Source organism: Dromaius novaehollandiae, chromosome 2, assembly GCF_036370855.1.
Source record: "Dromaius novaehollandiae isolate bDroNov1 chromosome 2, bDroNov1.hap1, whole genome shotgun sequence".
Taxonomy (NCBI): Eukaryota; Metazoa; Chordata; class Aves; order Casuariiformes; family Dromaiidae; genus Dromaius; species Dromaius novaehollandiae.
This window is the reverse complement of record NC_088099.1, coordinates 164,988,767-165,011,499: the sequence shown is the minus strand read 5'-3', so window position 1 is coordinate 165,011,499 and position 22,733 is coordinate 164,988,767. Positions and strand designations below refer to the sequence as shown.

At 35.8% G+C, this 22,733-nt stretch overlaps 1 protein-coding gene across 4 annotated transcripts in view; it reads left to right on the top strand.

Moving 5' to 3' along the window:
• TRAPPC9 (trafficking protein particle complex subunit 9) overlaps nt 1-22,733 on the top strand; it is a 455,157-nt gene that overhangs the window by 12,679 nt on the left and 419,745 nt on the right. For 3 of the 4 annotated variants that reach the window (XM_064507899.1, XM_064507902.1, XM_064507901.1), the window contains exons 4-9: nt 61-189; nt 4,329-4,355; nt 5,784-5,905; nt 8,227-8,352; nt 13,787-14,003; nt 15,999-16,142. In XM_064507899.1, the coding sequence (XP_064363969.1) occupies nt 61-189; nt 4,329-4,355; nt 5,784-5,905; nt 8,227-8,352; nt 13,787-14,003; nt 15,999-16,142 (765 nt within the window). The remainder of the gene's footprint in view (nt 1-60; nt 190-4,328; nt 4,356-5,783; nt 5,906-8,226; nt 8,353-13,786; nt 14,004-15,998; nt 16,143-22,733) is intronic. The other variant, XM_064507900.1, reaches the window with a different exon arrangement.

The following is a 22,733-nucleotide window of genomic DNA, read 5'->3' as shown; positions in this document are numbered from 1 at the left end:
CTTCACTTCATGTAAATGAATTGACTCTACTAATCTGTTGGTTCTTTCTTTAATCTCTAGCTGCCCTTGAAGGGCTATGTTCAGCATCAGTCATCTATCATTACCCTGGTGGTACTGGAGGTAAAGCTGGAACTCGTAGGGCACAAGGAGGTTCTCTTTCTGCTGAGGCAGGCAACAGACACCGACCAGGTAAGCCCTGGAGTTTATTTGTATTCTGTTTTTCAGATGTTCATTAATGGCAATGTCCTCCCCACTTCCTACTTTTAGTAAAATTTCACACATAACAGGATGAACTAAGGCAAACTAGAGCTGTATTTCTTTTAGAAATTTTTACATTAATGATTCTTCTGCTGTCTGATACTGATGTCAGCATGTGTGCTTTACACAGAGTTGTAAAGATTTAGATCAATACTACGTCATACGATTGTTAAAATTTAGTGTCAGTATTAGCTGGAATTTTGATGGAAGAAAGGCAGACAGTTTTCAGAAAACATATTGTATGGAAGAGCCACACACGTGAGAAGGATAGGTTAGGTATATTTATGCTGAGGTGTTTTGCTATTCCAAAGTCAACATTTAACAAATGGTTTTGATTAACTAAATACCTATAAACCAGCATTGTTTTTAAGATTCAGCATGCTTTTTATAAACTCTTAGATTGCATAACTAATACGATCATTATATGACATTGATATCATAGATGTTCTTTAGAGACATCATCTGCTTAACATACATAGGAATTATTAGGAGAATAACAGAGAAAAAAAAGAGAAAATGTCATTAAGTAAATCCATGGTTCACCTATATCTGGAATATTACGTGCCATTTCATTTTCCCAGTTCAAAATGGTGTCCATGTTCCCTATCTCCAGTTTCTCTACTGGAAGGAGGTTGCAGACTGGCAACAAAGATGATCAAAGACTTGGTATGGTTTCTGTACAAAGAATAGCTGAATAGACTAGGACTCTTCAGTTCTGCAAAAAGAGATGATTGAGGAGGAATGTGACAGAGCCCTATAATACCATGAACACTAGGGTAGGATGGATAGGGATCAGATGTTCGCTGCTGCTTCTGACACAAGACCTAGAGGACATCAAATGGAGCTAGCAGATCATAGGTTCAAAGCAGATGAAAGGAATTAACCTTCACCCAATTTTTAGGTATTCTGTGAGACTCCTTGCTGTTAGGAGTTGCCAAATACAATAAGACCGACAGAGGCAAGGCTGCCTCAGCTCCATGTCCTCAGATTCAGCCAGCAGTGAGACTGAGCGTGTGTATTCCCAGTAGGTACACATGCAAATATACACGTAATACATATATTCTTCATGGAAGAAAAATCTATTGATGATTTCACAAATATGGGAAAACTACCTTTGGTTCAGAAAGTCTGAGCTTCAAATGACTGTAGGCAAGGAGAGTATTCAGTGAAATGTCATAAAAGCTTGCTTTGCTTTTATATGCTTTGTGAGAGATAGACTAGTAGGCTGGACAGACCTCTGGTCTAACCCAGTACAGCAGTTATTTTGTACATAGTTAGGTTCTTATACTGTATTGAAACAAGCAGAAGCTTAGTTTAACTGCTGGTATAAGTACTCTTTTGTGTGCGGTGTGATTAAAATTAATTCCTTCATGTAGAAAAGCCTGAAGTTTATAAATCACGACCAGCAAACGTGCTTTGTGTCATCTTTAATACAAAAGGTGTGTGTTGACCCCAGATAATTTTGTGGTCAACAATTAGAATTACCTTATTTCAGGAGCGAATACCAGGCATACCTACAATATATAGGGATTAAAACCTGTTCCTTTGGTCTTGTGACCTATGAGTGTTTTTTTTAATGTTGGCTGTTATGGTATAATGTCACACAGTTACGAACCTTTCTCCACTTTTCAGCAAATATTTAACGGTATGTGAGGAAATCTCTTCTTTGCTAAGGGGTACTCCTTTTCAGTAAAGGATGTAACAGATAAATCACAGCTGTAAAAATACTTGGATAAAATATATTTTGGGTATATAGTTGCTTTTATTGATAAGTTGTTTTGTAACTCAAAGTCATTCTGTCACTGTTAGCAGTCTGCGAACTTGTTAATGCAGTCTTACTTTAAAACTGTGTAAATTCTGTGTGACAAGATTTTTCAAGAAACTATGAACCAAACATTAATAAATAAGGATGATTTCCTTTCAGATGAAAGCTTTACTTCATGGTCCATGAGATATCGTTCCCTTACTCTAGTTATGACCTTTTAATGTTTCGAGATCTGAAATGTTGAACTCTAGTGTCTAGCCAAATAGCTAGTGATGTGATGTCTTTCTCCTATATTTTCCTGAAAGATTCTTTTCATTACCTTTTGCTGACTCTGCTTGCAACTTTGTTTATACAGTTAACCTACCTTGTTATGACTTATTTTGTAAGGACAGGATTTAACCTAGGGAACTAATTCCAGCGTACCTTTCTATGGAATCAGGCCACATCCAAAAAGGGGCATGGGTTTCCAAATTCTACCCAGATCAAGATATGACATACTTGGAGCTTAATTTCAACTCACACCTGCTTTTGAGGAATACAAATGTGATAATTATCTTTATATCTTCCTGATGTGCCTGGAATTGCACCTCTTCTTGCACAAGTAACTTCAGCCTTGACAGGACAAGTTTCCTTGGTATTCCCCCTGTGCCCAGACCTAGTCAAGAAAAGCATGTTCCTCTTGAATCTTCTGTGACTTCTACTAGTCGGCATTTTTAGGCTATCATGCAGGACTAGGCTACTCAGCAAATGGTGTGGTATCTGTTTTATTAAAAAAAAGATCTGGGGAGAGAAGCGTTAATATTGTCTCTCTTTCTATAGTATAAAACACGAACTTAAGAAAAGGGAGGTGTTAAATTGTTTTTCTGCTAAACAGAATTGTAATGTCATATTTCACACCTATTTGGGAAGTGTTGCAGCCATCAGAATATTGTCTGTTTTTTGGTGGTGAACCCTTCACTTTCTTTTGAAACTCCTTAGAAAGTGTGTCGCTACTCAGGAATAGTTCGTTCAGAAGAGAATTAGTCAATAACATAGCATTTAAAATACTTGCCTAAGTGACAGAGATGTGGAGTCTTGTCTTCTCCAAAGACAGATTTCTTTCTTACGGTCATTGCCTGAATGGACCACTGGACTGCAGTATCTTGCTACTAAAATAGTAGTAGTTTAGTAAACTACTGCTATAGTAAAAATAGTAAAAAGTTGTTTTGAAGGAAAAGTGCAACTTCTCAGCTTCCTTTTGTTTGTAGGGGGAGAGCATTACAGTGTGGCTGTTTGAACTAATGGATTCAGCTCTCTGCAGCCTTTAGTATAAAAATAGATTTGAGAATTGCGTAGTAGTTCTGGTTGACCAGGAACCTGGACATGTTCTATTGGCTGCGTGATTTGTATGTTGAATAAGATGAGTTCAGATTGCTTTGTGTTTAGCTTACTAGCTGCTCTGGGTTTCATTCTACTTTGTTTTATTTTGTATGGAGCTCTAGGCTCTTAATTTTGTCACCTGACCTTACTCTTTCCCCAAAAGGAATTAGGAAACCTGAGTGAGGTGTTGGAGTCCCATTTAGATTTGGTTCTAAATCTGTAGTTCACTAGTCTGGAGAGTGAGAAAATCTATTGGAAGGAGGTCCTGCCACTCTCATAGAGCAATTGTTTTGGACTGTTTAACCCTCAATCTTGACAATTTTATTGCTGTTTTTGATCAAAGTTTAGGGCCACAAGATGTTATATTTCTGATTAAACCAACTTATCTCCAACAGTCCTGTCAACTATTTGTTGTAAATAGTTTGGCTCGTTGAGCAGGCCTCATTCAAATGATTCAAAAAAATTCATGGAGTCAAATTAATGACAATTGTAAGGGATATTTTGGTTACAGTTCTTTAAAAATGTTACCCTAGAGTACTGTGTAGATTAAATGACCTCACACAGGGAGATTTAAGCACCGTAGGACCTGATTATTAAAATATAGTAAGTGGACTGTCATGGAAACTTGCCATTTAAAACAAGAAAAAAGAAAAGGGTGAAAAAAGGATTTGACTTTAAAATATACCATGAAACTTTGTCAATTCTTGTTGGTGTGTCTTAAAATTGATTGTAAGGTTAGAGAATTTTTATTTGTTTTTTAACAAAATTAGATTTAACATATGGTGACTACTTATATTTGGCAGTCCTTCAAAATAGGAATGATGATTCTCATAAATTTTATAATTTTGTTCAAGCCTGATGATAGTTATAAACCGTATTATAAGAGCTTATTTTGTTGGCTGTATTGAAGGCTGAAAAAAAAAATCATTTTTGTTCCTCCTTTTAGGGGCACAAGAAGTTCTCATTGATCCAGGTACATTATTTTCATGCATGTTTCCAAAGTCTTTTCTTTTGATTACTTGCATTTGTTTTGCATTTGTATAGGTAGTTACTGCCACATGCCAAAACTAGTACTGATTCCTGATGCTTCAGTTTTTGGCTATAAATCTCGAGGAAGCAAAAGACTGTGAAGGGTAGTTAGCACGAAATAAATTCTGTAGTTCCATTGTTGCGTCCCAGTAAATCCTTATTAAAAATTGTTTCTTCTTATGAGTAGTGGGGATTTTAAATTTTTAACAGACAAACCTGCATGATCACATATAGTCTTGTAGTCTCAAGGTACTCTTTCAGTCATCACCAACAAAGATTTTGCACTTAAAACTTCCTTAAAAGCCTAAAGCATTAATCGACAGATGTCATTGGTATGATTCTTCAGGGTTGACAGACATAAGAAAAATGTTATTTTAACATTTAGGCATATAAAATAACATGTTTCCAAATACACAGAGGGAGTGGAAGGTAGCATTCACAGTAGTTCTTAACTGTAATATTCTAAGAGTTTGGTCCAGCTCTGAAACATGAAGGTTTCTTTGCCGTCTTAGCAGAGAAATCTCTTGGACAAAGAAATTATAGTATAAACTTAGGCATGGATTTTGAATCCTACAGATTAAGTAACATTTAAAAAGGTATAGAGACTTTCCAAACCTTTGATGTATGTGTTTAATTTTATCATCTTAACTCTGCAATAAAATTAAATTCAGAAAATAAAATTGTCATATTCTTTGCAATACCCCAGATTTTTTTGTCTTGTATTTCAGATTCTCATCCCTTATGTTTGTAAAACCTCTCTGTCTCTTTTTCTTTCTTTCTTATATATGAAATGCAATTTCTCATTATACTGGCCTCAGGTCTTTTTTCTTTTTTTCTTTTTTCTTTTTTTTTAATAGTTTAGTAGTTTTCTGGGGTTGGAGATAGGGAAGAGAAGTATTTGTTTTAAAAGACTGGAGGAGGAGATCACTGTTCTGGTAATTAGTTTATAATAACATATTGCACAATCTCTTTCTTATGTGTACTTTAGAAATTCTATTTATAAGTAAATGAAAAACTTCTCAAAGATTAAAAATGCGTATTCAAATTTGGCTGTAATCTAATTTTAACAATGTAATATTTTATTCATTGTCTAAATATACAGATCAATGTAAAATATTATGAATAAATTTGTTTTTTAATAAGTGAAAGGTTATTTCTTTGTTGTTTTATGATTGAATTCTTTTTTATTTACATTCTTTATTAGTATAGCATAGTAAAAGAGAACACTTGTTTTCTAGGTATGGCATGGTTTCTTCAATTATATTTTGTGTTTGCTTTGGTAAAACCTACAGCATATTGTAGGGATTTTTTCTTAGATATTTAGTGCTAGCTAAAAGTATTTCTGCTCATTTCCTATCTTCTTCTGTTTTAGGTGCCCTGACTTCAAATGGTATAAATGCAGATACCAGTGCTGAGATAGGACGTGCTAAGAATTGCCTTAGTCCTGAAGACATCATAGATAAATATAAAGAAGCCATTTCTTACTACAGCAAGGTAGTCCTACTTAATTTTAGGAAACTTCACTGAAATTCTTGTAGATAATGAACTGTTGTGGTTTTTGTTTCAGAGGATCTTTTAAAGCATGTGCAAAAAAGTAAACATAAAGTAATGGGAGAAATAGGAGTGTTTTATACTATTGCACTAAATGCTTGGCTTAGAGCCTGGGCATCTCATAACTTTGGTCAAAGGCGACATCTAAAATTGCAATGTGCAGAGTTATGCTATTTACTATGTCTTCTTGTACTTGTTTTGGATTAATTTCTTACTTTTGAAGTACTCTAAGAAGTTATATTTGGAAGGTTTTGATAACTATAAAGTAGGCTTATGGTCTTCAGTACTTATGGCAGTGACATTATTGATGCTTTTATGCATTGTGTGAGCGGGATGCTTATTTACTGTGCCTGCTGCAATAATCTGAGGAGTGTGTTCAGGAGTTTATACAGGGGTTGCTGATCATGAGTGTGATTTTACAGGACTGCTCAGGGAGGCTAATAGCTAGAGCATGCACAGAGGTAGGGGTTACTGAGAAAATGTGAATGATAAATATTCTTAAATAAGGATGTGCAAAAAATTAAATAGTTTTCAGCTCTGCTGGAGCATTTTTCTAGATTAGTGTGGAAATGCTGAATGCATATGGTAGTAAGGTAGTTTAATGTTTTTATTTAGAATATGGGGAAAAAAATTTTGGTTTCATAGTGTGACAGCAATGGCTCAGTATCCACATCAACACTGAAGATAGGTTTAGTTGTACTATTGTGTAGTTGTTCATTTAAACTTTAATCACTTGCTCATTTCAGTTATCTCTCCTCTTTGATTTTAGAAATGTCTTTAAATAGAGTTATGAAAATGTGGTATGTCGTTTCCACAATTGTAGCAAAAGGAGACTCTCCAAATGTACGCAAAAGATATATTGTGTACCTCAGTTAATTTATGATCAGGTGCAATGAAAAGTGATGGTTTTAGGGATGGTTTCGGATAAATAAAATCTCCTGCAATACCACAATAATTCTCCAGTATGCATTAAACTTCTTGTGTTAACATAATGATAAGTTGCTTGTCTAGAAAGAGGGTATTTTTTGAGGTATAGTTATTGAACTTAGCTTAGGACAGGCTATTCATATTTTGATTATAATAATATCCATTATACTCTCTCCAAGTAGCAGCTATGCTTCATTGCACCTTCACTTGCAAGTAATCAAGAGCTGTTTTTAGGGGGTTTTTTTTGTTTGTTTGTTTTTTTGATCTGTTCGAGACCTACTGGTAGAATAAGTTCTCCTGAGGAAGCGGCACTTTCTACATTGTTTTGATGTCATCACTGAGCTTAAGAAACCTTCATAGCTTCTTCTAAAATGTATTCAATCCCCACAGTCTTTTTTGTTTTTGCTGATATCTCAAATGCACAAGAAAGGAATATGCAACTGTAATTCTGTGGAAAGTTACTCTTGTATTTCATTCTGAGCCTTATTTCCTACATTAAATTTCAAACATGATGAACACCTCAACAGAGTTTAACTTATATAGGTGATAGGCAGACTCAAATGTCCAATATCAGTATTATTTGAGAAAATAACTAGATCAGATTGCTTGTCTAGAAAATTGCCTGTATTTGTCGTCTGAGCTCAAACAGATCAATGCATGTATAAGTTGTTTCCTGTCTTTCTTAAACAAGCTGTGTAGTGTAACTGAAATGTTCATTGACAGATAATATTCTCAACTGTATATTAGAAAAATTAGTCGTTTGTAATTCATTTGTAATCAATGATACTGTTTTAACTAAAGATAAATTTGAAGGAGGCAAACGAGAGTTCTGTTACTGTTGCTTCCTATGTTATTTCAGGTATTTTGTAATAAGTAGCAAAGGCAAAATAATTTCTCAATTCACTGCTTAGAATGGTGAAGTATTATTATAAAACTGACCTGTGTGTTATTGGCTTTTAGCTTACATATCTATTATGCTCTGAAGGTAGAATTTCTTTTGTTTTGGGGACACAGAGGGTTATACATGGTGGTATCCAAAATGATGCTAATATTCCAAACTTTTCTCCGTGTCTGAATTCTGACTGAAGCTCTGCTGTGTCTTAAAGTAATAAAAGTTGAGTGAAGATGTTGAAAACTGTTGTTTTACATAATAACATTTTGGATGACACCTTAATTTTCACTGGGGTGTATGTTGATAGTTTAACAGTATAGTCAGTAGCATTCAGGAGCTGCTGGCTTTGGGAGATGTGACAACTGACTTGTGTGTCGAGGAGGAATGCTTGTCAAATCTAACAGGTGCCATACTTAATATTATTTTAATTCTCTCTCTCTTCAAGTACAAGAATGCTGGTGTGATTGAGCTGGAAGCCTGCGTGAAGGCAGTGAGAGTCCTTGCAATACAGAAAAGGAGCATGGAAGCCTCTGAGTTTCTTCAGAATGCAGTTTATATCAACCTTCGTCAGGTCAGTGCAGAAAGTCCAGTCATTTTTCTGTTCTCATGTAAGAAATTGTACTACAGCATGAAAGTTGCTTAGGTTCAGGAAAATCGAGTTCCTTTTCTGTCTTACTACCTTGCTCCTCACTAGGACTTTACTTCCAAGGATTTTCACATCTGTGACTGTGGTTAAAAAAAGTATTCAGAGTTCATGTAAAACATGAGGATTTTGTTTGAGATTAGAGTCTTTATTGGTCCTTCTCTCTTCTGAAGGCCAAACGTCCCATCACTATTCTTTTTACATGTTGTGCTAGGGAAAAATAGCCGTTAAGAACAGATCACTGATTTTTCTCGATTGAATCTATTGCTGGATGAAGCTGTGAGCAAATCAAGAATGACCTGTTGCAAAGTGAGCTTAGAATCTAACTAGTGTCATTATCAGTTGATTTTTTGTTGTACGGTGCCAAGTCTGGGTTAGGCCAAATCGGAAAGTAATTCAGATGAGAAAAGCAGTATTTAGAACTGTGAGAAAAGGGAAGAACCATGTGGAGGAGAAAAAATGTCTGGACCTTCTAATTTGAGGGGAGGAGCAAAGGCTTTATAATTTTCATTTGTAATTGCAAGCAGCTTTTTGAACCGTTTTTGTACTTTATGAGCATGTGTATTAGAATACTGGTTAAACTTGTTAACACTTGATAACATTGAATCAGCAAGGTTTTGAGGTGGAAAACGAGGAGTTCATGTACCTACAAATTTGGCTGTTTTCACAGATCCTGCAGATTGGCCAAAACCCCTCTAGTCTGAATTCTGGAGAAGATGGGTTCTGGTGGTCTGATTCTCGTATAGAGAAGCTGGTGCTCTGTACTAGCACAGAACAAGATTAGCACTTCACCAGTGTCTCTTGCTTTTTGCCTTTTCAGAGACTGCTGTAGTTGAAACAATTCATAAACAGCTGTTAGACTTCTTATCGTTTTTCCTTTTTAGCTCATTATGTCTTGATAAGGCTAGCAGTTTCTCAAGTCCATAGCATTGTACTTATTAAGCCCAGTTTGTGATAGGAAATTTATGAGGGATGTAGTGTTCTTTCTTTCATTTGTGGAGAATTTTTTCTGTGGGGCTCTGCTCTGGTCTTTCAGATATTCACAAGGTAATACTCTATTTTGATCATTTAATCTCTAAATTTTATCAGTTTTCTGATCCAATGTAGAGGAGAAGCTAGTTATATGATTATCGATCATTATATAAATGATCAATTTGTTGCGCAGTGCCTTAAACGCTAAACCTTTTTAATGCTAAGGGCCTTCTGTTCAATTCTGTGGTCTACCTTTCTTTGGCAGCTCTGTAGCCTTTCAGGTAAGCTGTTGTGGGAGAGTTTTCCCCATGCTGCTCTTGTGCCGTTATTTGATGAGCTGCAAACTTCAGTATTGTTATGCTGTGTTTCTTATGGAAGCAGTTGCCACCATTGTGAGAATTGCTCTCTCTCCCTCCCTCAATTGCCTTTCTACTACCAATTTTGCTATTTTTAGTTTATATTGGAGGGAAAAAATAAGGCTTAATGAATAGCAAAATCATTTAAATAGCTGCTAAGCATTACTCAGTAGTATAGATGCATGAAGCTTGGCAACTAGTCAGTGTCCAGCACCTGCCCCTGATCAAAGCTTGCTCCAGCCAGCTCTCTGAAACTGTCACAAATGGAAACGACTAAGAATCTGAGTGGGTCCCAATGAAAAGCATACAGTACTAGTAGAAAACTGTGGTGAAAAATCATCATCACTTTTGTCACCTACTGCACTGGAGAGAACACCCAGAGCAGGGCATTTTGGAGGCCCCATTGCTTCACTTCCCAGCTGGCTGGCCTCTTTTTCTCTTTCTTTCTCTTTGTTTTTTTTTTCTTTTTTATTTTTTTCCCCCTAAAGTGACTTTGAAGTTGATGTAAAACGTCAGATACTGACTCCGCAAATAAATCTTTGTGCATGTAAAGCCTGTCTCAGTGTGCATTGTCATACTACTTAAAAAATGTACTATTAATGCCAGATCTCCCACTTTCTGGAAAACCCTGAAATCAAAAGTAGGCATATTACTTATTTTTGTTGTAGTTCAACCAGAATTTAAGGATTTAATGTGGGTATTACTGAGCGCAATTCTATTGTTTGCATTATGCAGGAGATCAGACTAGATGATCATGGTGCTTAGCAGATGTGTTCTAGAAAAAGAAATGCACTAAATTGAATACTAAAGAACATTACGGTCATTTTTATTCTCAGATGATATTGATATTCACTGATTCCTTTGGAACAGTATTTTTAATTTGGGGTTTTTCTTACCCCTTGAATCTTCTGCCTTTCAACTGTCTATATCTAATGATCACTTGTTCATTTCATAATGTAAGCTGTGATATCTGCTCTTGCAATATTGGCTATTGTAGAAGTTCAGAATTAAATGTATATGATTGCTTTAAAAAACACCCTGACAGTACTGGTTATTCTGCCATTGGGGCCCACTGCTGAGCTGAGGACCAGTCTTAACCTTTACTCGTTTCAATCAAGGATGACATTTACATAGCTTGAAACTGCTCATATCTACTATTTTGTTATTTTCGTGGATAGAATTGTTTCTAGAAAGTAATAATATGAGAAATATGAGGAAGGTGATCTTTCCAGTGTTGAGGGATGTATTTCCCATAGTGTGTGGAATGACTGAAAATTATATTCATGGCTATTCAAGATTTATTGTACATAGCACAGAGGCAGATAATAGTGGTACTTAGAATTTGGACCAAAGGAAAGTCATCTTTTCGTAGGTTAAAAAGACACAAACTGCAGAATTGCAGGTACTAGATAGAAGAAACATCAACACAATCAATATTAGAAAGCAAAAAACCACCTCACTAGGGTAAAGTGTATGCTTCTGATAAAAAGTAATGCTAGTTTCTTTCCATATATTCAAGGTCCTATCCATTCTAAATAGAATTATGTAATTGATGTTTTCTGGTTATAGGAGAGCTCCAGGGTAATAAGACTTATCTTTGCATCCAATTAGAGGAATAAATTGTAACATCCAATTGCAAGTTGTGTGTGAGAGAGAGATTACTAGAAGTTTATTTTAATATTGTAAGGATAATTAAAAATCAAATAAGCAGCTACCCTCTAGAAAGTCTGACTTAGAACAGGCCTGGGAAAAAGCTGGCCCAGTTGCTTGGATGGTGACCTAGGGCTTTTAAAGATGTAATTGCCAACTTGTTTTGCTTTAATAGTTAAATGAAAATTAACTAGATAGAACAGATGCTGTGCTTCAGATATTGGGTATTTCCCACCCCCTGCTAGGCCTTAAGCTTTTATAGTTTTGTAAGGCCAGGAAAGACAATTGTGACTGCTACACTAATGGCCTGCAGGATATTTGCTGCAATCTCCCCATAATCAATTGATTTGGGATATCTGTGTTTTTTTTTTTTTTTTTTTTCTTTTTTTTGAATCCTGGGGTGATAGTACTGAGCTGTTTGGGCTGAGGGAAAACATAAAATTTTGTTGTTCTTGTTGTGGTGAGGAAACATAAGCAATTTCCTGCAGCTACAAAAAATACTTGAGTAACTTTGTGGGCAAACCTTAAGCAACTAGTTAGGTAATAGTGTTAAGAACTTATTCAAGTATGTTAAAAAGAAATCTTCAGAAAACCTGTTGCCTTTCTGATAATGGTCCCAGTTATTAGTGAGCACTCATGTTCATCTAAAGATTTATCATGACCCTTTTCTCTTCCCATCCTAAAAATTTAGTTTTCATAGATGCACATACATTGACAGTATTATGTATTTGAGAAATAGGTTTGATAATTTTTTTAAGCTTTTTTAACTTTTGTATTTGATTGTGTGCTCATGCCCTTTCCAACTCTGCTACTATGGGGTTTTTTGATTGTACTGTTTTTTTTTTTTTTGTAATGGCATAAATGAAAAAAAAAAAGTTGGAGCAGCTTCTTTTTTGCTAGGGTAGGTGACCTTAATCCAACGCCTTTCTTTCTGAATGATAGCTTTTGGGGGTTCTGACAAAGTGTTCTTAAGAAGTTCTGTATCTTCATTTCGTGCCTTAAGTTCTCTCCAGCTGCTTTGATTCATTAAAGTTTTCAGCTTAGTGCAATTGCCCTTTTACACATTTTGCTATAGGGTTAGTCTTTTATATGGATGGGATGTACGTTTGCATGGTATATGTTGTGTCGCTAGTTCTGTGGGTAATAGCAACTTCAGCTTCAAAAACTTGAAACTGCAGAAATTCGTTTGCTAGTATGTCTCTCTTTTGAAGATCTGAGATATCAGATAAGGTCATGGTGCCTTCTGAAGACTCTAGGTCTCCGTGGGGTATGTATCTCTATGTCCAAAATTGGTAGTGACTTTTGAAACCATTTTTCACAGTTGTGTTAGGACTAAAACATGTTTTGAGACTTCATTTATAAGACCTATGTTCTTAACTAATTATTTCTGTGAAGTTATTACTGTGGCTGCGATCATCATCTGAGTTTCCAAGACTTAAAGTATCTGAAGTTAGACACACAATTCACTAATGGATATTTTCAGTCTTGAAGAATGAGTTGCAGAAATGCTGTTTCTTCCCCATTAGCGCAATTTTTGCATGAAGTTTGTTATTTTAAATGCCTTTAAAGCTGCGGACATATTTTTCAGAATAATTCTTGGTAATTTAAAATCTTTTATCATGCTTTTGGATGTGCACGCTGTATGTTGTGCACTAGGTGTCAGCATTGATCTGCTTTCAGAGCTCTTTGTTGCTTGTTGCTGGGATGTGGAATTGAAGTACCTGGTAGCTTTGAGGTTGCTGCAGAAGTTTCTTCTTTGCTGTTTTCAAAGTAAGATTGTCATTCAGACCAGGGAGGAAAGAATGATTACTCGGGACTGATGCCACAATATGAATAAGCTAAAGAAGAGCATGTCAGTAGTTTCTTATCAAGCCTGTTTCAACTTTAAGCCTATCTGGGCTTAACCTTTCACTAAATTCTTCCTCACTGGTGGGCGATCTGCATAGGATCATGAAATTAGTATTTCATAATTTACAAGGTTGGAGGCGCCTACAGTTGGGACAACTGGTTCCTTACTTTGGTAGCCTGAGATTTCAAGATTGACTATTATGTTTGTTCTCAAGGGCTGAAAAATGTCTTCTATAAAATGGGGAATTGTTTAGCCATTATTGACTATTTTGACTATCTGCTTGTTAGTACTGCCAACAGAAAAAGCTGATACAGAAATCTATATTTGCTGCTCATGTTCGTTGTTGAACTTGAAGCAAGCTTAAGTTTTCCTGGCAATAGGAGATGTTAAGACTAGCTGAATGCAAAATTACTGACTTTCTGTAAAGTTGGAGAATGTCTACTGCATTTTTTTCCTGTTACTTTTTAGTCTCTTATGCTCTTTAAGATTTTATTTGATAAAAATAATCCTTTTTTCTTTCCCCTTTAAATTTCAGCTTTCTGAAGAAGAAAAAATCCAGCGTTACAGCATTCTTTCTGAGCTGTATGAATGCATTGGTTTTCACCGAAAGTCTGCTTTTTTCAAGCGCGTAGCAGCAATGCAGTGTGTTGCACCTAGCATACCAGAACCTGGTTGGAGGGCCTGCTATAAACTGCTTCTGGAAACTCTCCCCGGCTATAGTCTGTCACTGGATCCTAAAGATTTCAGCAAGGGTAAGTGTCTGTGGGATGGAGTAGCATACTAGGTCACTCAATTGACTTTCTGTAAATTTTTCAAGTTCTTTGGGACATTTCAAATAAGAACAAAATCCTTTACCTATCTGACATGAATTGCAGCAAGCTGAGCTGTTCTTTTACAACAGCACCTTTACTTTTTGTTAGTGTTATTTTCAGTAATTTCAAAATTCTGACGAGAAGTACTGCTAAACGTTTTGCTGTATTCCACTGCTTGCAGGGAATAATTATCTCTGGTTTATTAATGAGAGCTTCCCTCCTCCTCTGTCCAAAGACATAAATATGTCTCTGTGTTTGATTATATACTTCTCAGTACAAAAGAGATCATATTTTTCTCGAGTATTTTTCAATTAAAGTGTCTTCATCTTGTGTCTGAGAAATTGTATTTCTTTTGATATTCATTGTTGGGTTATAGTCAAAGAATGAACAATTCTGTCATGTGTTTTTATGTACAGACCTGCACACACACACATGTACATACTTATTTATATATATACACCCCCCATATATATCTATAGCTATATCTATACTTCTATCTATAGCATCAAGTATAATGTCACTTTTTCCACAAATTAAATAAATGTGATATTATCTGCAAGACTGACATTTGGTTAAGAGCACTCCAACAGTTTTTAGATGCAGTATATCATTTGAGTTACTATTTTATTGCATCTTTTAAAAAGCAGAGCAAAAAACGCCCTTAACAACACATGACTATTCTTGTAGTTGTTAAATACTGTGTTCACTTTCTGTAAGTTATATGCTGTCTGCTGACCTTTAAGTAAGCTATTTTTGAACAGTTTTTAATAATTATAGTTTGGTATTAATGTTAGCTAAAGGTAACTATCAGGTAATCATTTTTAAAGCTTTCTTTATTTTAATATACTATGCTGTATTTTTGCTCCAAAAGAAAAGCCAACTAATATGCTGCTTGGGAACTCCTTTTGAGTAAACCCGCCCATGTTACCCCAAAGTTGTATTCTTTTTGCATAGTAACACTTTTAGGGGTGTTCACTAAATGTAGCTGTGGGAACAGGGCAGCAAGCGATGGGCTGGGCATGTGTCAATGGAAGAGAGGTGGGGGCTCACTGGTAAGAAGATTCTGTGAAATGGTTTAAATATGAATGAACTGCAGCTGGTAGAGTCTTCTCCCTTTTGTGAAAATGCATTGACTTTTTATTGTTGGGATTCCACTTTGAAGTTATCTTGTAAATTTAAATGTTTTCATATGTGCTAGTTACTTAGCTCCTTTTTTGTCAATGGCTATCTAGTCAATTCAGCCAGTGGAGCATATGGAAATACTCAGCTGACCAGCCGCTGGGTGGTATTTTCCAGGCTCTCTAAGCTGCATTTATGGGATTTCCGTTGACTGCAGCAGGCATGTAGACAACTTGCTGTATGTGTAGACATTTAAAAACAATTTATTTTTTAAATCAGATACGTCTTCAATAGTCATTGGAAAGAGATGATGTGTGAGAGGAGGCAGAAAATGCCAAGTGGACTATACAGATTGTCTAGGAAGAGGGAATATGTTGGGAAAAAATATGCTATGGCCTGTTATGGAAAAGATGAAGACTAGGTTGGGAGTGTGTTAGGAGAGAAGGTTGCAGAAGTTCTGCAGAAGTTGTAGAGTGATGATTACAAATAAAAGTGATTTTGCGCTTTGTTTTATTTTTACTTTGTGGGAAATGTTAACTTGATTTTCTGAATTCTAATGATAAATTTGTGAGTTAATAGACAAGCATACAAAACCAAAATTCCTTTACATTGAAATAATCAAGCAAACCCAAATACTCTCATTTTTCTTTTGTTTTTAATGAAAACTTTTGGTTTTGTAATCAATAGGTTCAATTTGGTGATTTTTATACAAGTAACATTAGATTACTACATAGTATATAAAAAAAACTAAATACAAGTATTTTTGATGACTTTTAGCTTTTTAAAAATGTAAATGACTCTCTATTTCCTTTATAGGAACTCACAGAGGATGGGCTGCCGTGCAGATGCGTTTGCTTCATGAACTAGTATATGCTTCCAGAAGAATGGGCAATCCTGCTCTCTCTGTCAGGCACCTGTCTTTCCTTCTCCAGACCATGTTGGATTTTCTTTCTGATCAAGGTAGGATTAAAAAAAAAAAGGAAAAAAGAATCTGTACTTTATTCTGTGCTATGGTGAAACAATGTGACTTTGTTTTGAAATATACTTACTTTGAAAAGTAATGGAGAGGCCAGAAGTTGGGGAATTCTGTGTAAGTGGGAGATAGCTGGTTGACAGTAATACAGTCAAATATACAGCATTATTAGTTTTAGATATTAGAGTGTTCTGAGCTTGATGTGTAGTACTTAAAACTTTCTTAAAGGTTTTCCATATGTGGATTGACTGCCTTATGTCTAATGCTCTATTTCCTCTGTAAATATTATGTATATGACTAGAGGGCTTGATTTGTGTGTAGATGGAAAAAATTACATATTATTTGAAAATGCTAGAAGCCTTCTTAAGTGCTGTTAATGGAGAGATTGAGAGGAATTGAGTCTGGTTAGTAAATTCCAGTAGAAAAGTTTACTGTAGATTAGACTGAATCTACTATGCGCTTTCTCTGATGAAATGTTTTAATAGTCTGGATGCAGAAGTCATTTAAGGGAGTAGGGACAATCCTTGTTCTTTTCTTTGAGACAATGAACCTGTAGCAGCTGAACACGATGGAATTGAATTCAGCTGTGTATTACTAGGACAGTGGGCTTAAGTTCCTAGAAGTTAAATAAGTTTCTGTGGTTTCTTTCAATATTCTTTTTGTTAATTTGGCAATAAATTTCAGTGTGATTTTTTAAAATTTGTCAGTGGACGACAATGGACTGAATGTGTCTATGGATGATTGTCAAAAATGGTGCTTATGTGTGAAAAGACCTTTTTGTGGTGGGGGGGAAGGACAAGGAACGTTTACAAGATCATCTGGGAAAGCAAAAGGTGATAACTATTATGTTAGTATCATATTTCTTGGGAAAAATAAGGAAAAACCTTTCATACAGGTTTTATTTATAGACCAGAATAATAACACTGACCAATGCTGAAAGGTTATAAAAATGTTTTTGCTTCACCATAAACCTAGGTAAAAGTTGCATTTTTTTTTCAATTGTTTCCTCAATTAAGGTACAGAGGAATGGAGTAAAATGATCCATTTTTCTCCTATTTTCTCCTTTAGCAGTAGGCAAATGTCTCTTCTTGGTGACTATCCAGAAAAGAACTTTGCTGGCAAGCTTTAGCTTTTTTGTTGCCAGTGAATTCACTTTTTTTAGTGGCTCAAATCAATTGTGGAGAAAGGAAGGAATCATAGAGGAACTGATAAACTGGGATAAATCATCTTTCTATCTATCAATCTTATTTGCTGTGTAAGAGGACTTGGGTTTTTGTGGACTCTTAGATCAAACTTTATAGATTTATGTATGGACAGTTTGGCTGAAAATAAGACTTTAAGCTATTCTGTTATGCATGTGCACATACAGTGTTGCTAATCCCAAATCCTAAAATGGTTTGAAATTTTAAAATTAAATAATTTGTTTGTTTTTATATTTGTACCTAAGCTTTGAATCTCTTAAACCTTGGCTGGGTTTCAGATTTCTTCTGTATAAAGCAGACAAAATTAAAGTTGAAATTCTCTTGTATCTTGTTTTCAGACATTATTGGACTAAGTAAAGCTTTCAGTTTCATAAGACCTATGATAACTGTGATGTTTGGTGTCTTTGAAAGTTAAGTTCATTTATTTTTTTTCCATAGTGTTTGAATGGTAGCTGAATCTTTTTCTTTCTTTTGCTGACGAGGTTCAAAAAAAAGCTTGTTATGGTTTTTGAAGTCTGTTATTGATAACATGTTACCCAGACATCACAAGCATTACAAACTAGGTTGACTATGGATGACAGAAAAATATGTTTCTGGTTTGTAATTCTCTTGTAATTCTTCTAAAACTGATTTTGTGTGACATTATGCAAGGGTTCATTTAGCATAGAAAATTACTGTGCCTTTTTTTCTGATAGTTGCATAGCAAACTGCTTTTGCACTAAAGCTTCCAGCTTCTGTTAGCCAACTAAAGGTTTAGTCATAAAGAATGCTCCGATTTTATTGTTTTTCCGCTCTATAGAAACTTGACAGATTAGCAGTTACTAGGTGGAAGAAAATTCATTCTTTTAAAAACTAAGTTTTTAATCAGAATATGTTTTTTTCTTAAAATAAATGTACTATTTTTAAAGCTTTTTATTGGTAATATATTTTAAATTATATACTTTAAAATTCAGGTAGGTGGCAGGCAAACTTTAAGAACAAAACAAATGGAATTGAAAGCTCTAAACTGAAAGGAAGTCACCAGCTAAACATTTGGTACTCAAACTTGCGCTTCTAACCCTTTCTGCATCTGAATTAGCTGCCTGTAGACACACGAAAGGAATGTTTCCATGATCTAGTTTGTTAATCATTCATTTGCTGGTTTGGTTGAAGTTGAGAAACGTAGGATTTCAGAAAACAGAAAAATTTCACTTCAGGTGCAAGCGAGGTAAGAGGATGAGATTTAATAGCTGTAACTAAGGATCCAATATTTAGATGCTCTTGATTCTTTTCATAGAATACAGATGCATTTTCAAAATTCCTTTGTATTTAAAACAAACTTTTCTTGTATTTCCATTGCATGACAATATTTATTTTAAAACACAGATTTTGTAGCTATTTGCTTGAACTACAATTTTTAACTAGCAGCCTGGCAAATCTGAATGAAAAGTAGCATCAAGTAAATGGGAGATGTCAGTCACTATTTTAACAACATAAAAGTTAAGAGTCTGATTTAAAATTAAGCTATTTAGTTATATAAATATGTAAAATGCAACCTTTTGGTTAGCAAAAAGAGGTACCAAATTCAGTATAAAGGATCTGTAATCTCAAAGCATTGTACATTAACCCTTTAAGAATCATTGTTTCTTTAAAAAGAATTCAAATGTGCAGTTGCAAAGTTGCTTTGAATTAAACCCCTCTCTTTTGCATAATCCACATTGAAACATGTGTGCAGTTCACACTGAATGAGATTTGGGTAAGGTCAGATACTTGAAAAAATGGTGTGGATTTTTATTAATAGTATCAACAGTACTTAGAAGGACTGTAATTTGTGTTGTGTGTAAATGCTTCTGATTTAGCTCATCTGGTAAGGCTTTTCTAAATGCAGAGTTTCTTGGAAACTGCCATTATCCAAGTCCATGCAGATTCCACTTAGAAAGAGAGCACGTGTGTCAACCCTGCAAGCTCAGATCCAGCTGTGTCACGCTTCCTGTTTTCCTTCTGGTAGCAAGGGTCAGTGCACTGAGGTAGCTTTTTGTTAGTATTTGTGGTATGGGATGAAGCTAGGAATGCATTTTTCCTTTTTTGAGTGTGTTCAGTCCTTTAAAAATGCTTGAAGTTTGTCTGTTTTATTACTTGGGAAATAGTATACACTTTTCAGTGCTTCTTGGTGTACCTCTGTCATGAAGACCATCCAGTCCTCTGACTGTTGTTGTGTTTTAGTTCTTTTCAGTCTTTGGGCAAGATGAAAGGCTTACCTTGTGAGATCTCTGCTGAGCTGTCTCTTGTGTACTTGCAATTAATTAGACCAGCAACTTGATAATGGCTCAGCCTTGCATGTAATATGCAGAGGTCGTGTTTCATCTATTACCAGCATCATGCATGTCTTTATTCTTGAGATGAGTGACACTAGGTGAGGGGGAGACCAAGATCTGCAAGTACTTCCTGAAACAGGGCAGGTCATTTCTGTGCGTAGCTGATTGTTGTGATCACTGATCTGTGATCTTTTGACTTTGTCATTCTTGACCGTGATCATTTGACACCATTGTTGGTGCCAGCTGTTTCCTCTGATACCACCAAACTACAGGACAGAAGATGGTTCCCAAAGCAGTTTGGCAGGGGTTTGAGATTGTGGAGGCTAGTATGAAGCTGCATGTTGGCCTTTTGACACCTGTTCTACCTGCTGGTGATGGAGAGTCAGCTGGCAAAGGTAAAGAGACAAATGACAATGTTCCATATTTTTCTTCTCTCCATCATGATTATTGAGTTTGGAAGCAGCTTGTATGATGTCTAAGGTCTGCTGGGGCCTCTTCTGATGCTGCTCTAGCTCACTCCCACTGGACTGTCAGCACAGGTGATTAATGCAGTGTTAGTATGGCCTTTGGTGCCTCAAAACTTCTGTTCTCTTCTGTTGGTCTTACCATTCCCCAGATTAGCACTATAGCTCTCTTTTGAAAAAGAACTACATGAACTGGTTAACAATTCAAAGAACAACAGCATGGCCTCTCATGTATTTATGTTTACCTTGCGGGATCGGAAAGACAGAAAATAGTGGATATCATAAAATTCAGAGTCCTTCTAAGACCTCCTTTGTCTTTAGTCTTTTTAGCAACAGCAGTGACCAAAAAAAAAAAAAAAAAGCCAAGTTCCACAGACATCACCATAAAGTGTCTGGTAGACTCTGGCAAGAAGATAGGCTTCTCATTCCAGTTTTGGTGATGAAGTTATCAAGCCTTCTTTGCTTACTGAGTATAAGATTTTGAACAATCTTTGTTTGTTTGCCTTCCTACTGATGTCAGAAAGAAATCTGTTTTAGCCCTAGCAAACGCCAAATAACATCATGAGCATCATAACAAGTACCATTAGATATGGGCATGCCCTCTGCAGAGCAAATACTCATTGTTCTAGCCACAGCCCCTGATTCTGCTTAAGGGCACAAACCCTTCAGTGGAAGACTGAACTTGTTATGACACTGTTTGTCAGCCAGAGGACACATGGGCTCCTGCATGTGGTAAAGGATTTAAGACTTCCTTGCAGTAGCTGGGTATTTTCACTTACTTCAGAAGCAAAACTCAGTTCATGACTGTCCATTAGGAGGGATTTTTGCTTGTGGATTTTTTTTTTTTTAACAGTATGCCTGGTTCTTTTTCTTTTTCTTTTTTTATATCTCTGTACATGCATTACACAGCAAATACCTCAGAGTGGCTGAGATTGTTACTTGTATGCCATGGCTGCCCTTGGTCATTAGGATGATAGAAACAGTTGTATCTAAGAAAAAGTTTTTTGCTCCTTTCAAAAGCCCCGAGTTGAGTTCTCAGAAATATCCCTGGGGACACGTTTAGTTGTCTAAATATCTTTGACATGATTCTGAACTCCAGGCAAGATTCTACCTCAGTTGCAGAGCTGGCTGTTACCTGGCACTTGAAAATCATGTGACATGATGATCTATGCCATGCAAACCTTAGAGGTTTGTAAGTTTGGCTCCAGGCTGTTTTCTGATGAAGAGAGAGTCTCTTACCTTCCAGGAGATGCTTATTCTTGGCTTATGCTATTCCCTGATGAGGAATTTCTGCCAAAATTTATGCTGGATGCTCTTTCAGTTCCCCGTATCCTCTAGATCAGTTTTGATGGACGTGTCTGTGTTGGCCGGGCAGACCACTTTGATGCCTTGACAGCTGAGGGTTGTTGGTAGCTGGAAGATGAGGGACTGCATGTCAATAATCTTGGATATTGGAGAAGTCTGAAATCACTTTCAGAACATTTTGATCCTCTTTCAAGACTGCTGTGTTCAGGTGATGGCCAACATGTCAACTGACAGGAGTGTGAGGTCTGTGCCTTTTGCCATGAAGTGATGCGTTTGATCTTACAAAAAAATCCCTGAACCTGGCATATTTTTAGAAATCATAGCTAAACCTGGTCTGCTTGTAATTTGATCATGTCAGACTTGGTGTCAGACAACTGTAAAATATCCCTTTCTGTCTCATGGTTTGCAGGAAAAAACTGCAGTATTTTATAGACATTTTTATTTATAGAACAGATTGCATATGCATTCACTTTATGAGGTTTAAATTTCCAATTGCTATGTATGAATATAGAAAATAACAAAGAATATTAAACTGGGCTCGTAAAAAAATTGACAGCTAGACCAAAAGCAAATATGTAAATGCTCTTATATATAATCCTTCTGCCAAGCATTAATTGGCAGAAATAAAGACCAGACTTGCATTGCCTTGAATTTCCACCCAAAGACCTGAGAAAATTAAATGAAGCTGCAGGCGCTTGATGAGTTATACTTCCTCACACAGATTTAACTAAGTAGTATTTTATAGGAGGTAGGGATACAGAATAACCTATTAACTGATGAATAACTGCTCTTACTCTAGAGCATGGAATAATTTAAAACACCCTCTTGTTTTGAGGGACTGCTGGAGCAACTTGTTACTATAAGTTCACCTGTACCTAAAAGTAAATAAGGTAATTAGAAGAAATTAAAAGAAATGGCTTGCTGTTAGCATGGAGACTGCTTAAAGATGTCATAGCAGATTCTCAGTAAGTGTATTCTCCTTCTCCATTAAAAAAATTCCAAAACGAATGAAAAAGCAATTCTAGTTAAACAGCAAAATAAATACAATTAAGGTAAAAAAGGTTATAACTTATAAAAGTGGATGTTGTGTCCAAACATGGAGAGGAGAAGGAAACATAAACCCTGGAAGGTTATATGGGGAAAAAAAAACAAAACAACAAAACAAAACAGAACAACCAACCCACAAGCAAGAAACGGCTCTGAACTTGCTGAAGTCATAAAAGCCAATAACTTGATCAAATACCTCAGAGGCAGGAAGCCTTCCAGAGCTTTTGTGGAAATGAAGCATAACTGAGATGTGAAGGAGACAGGGA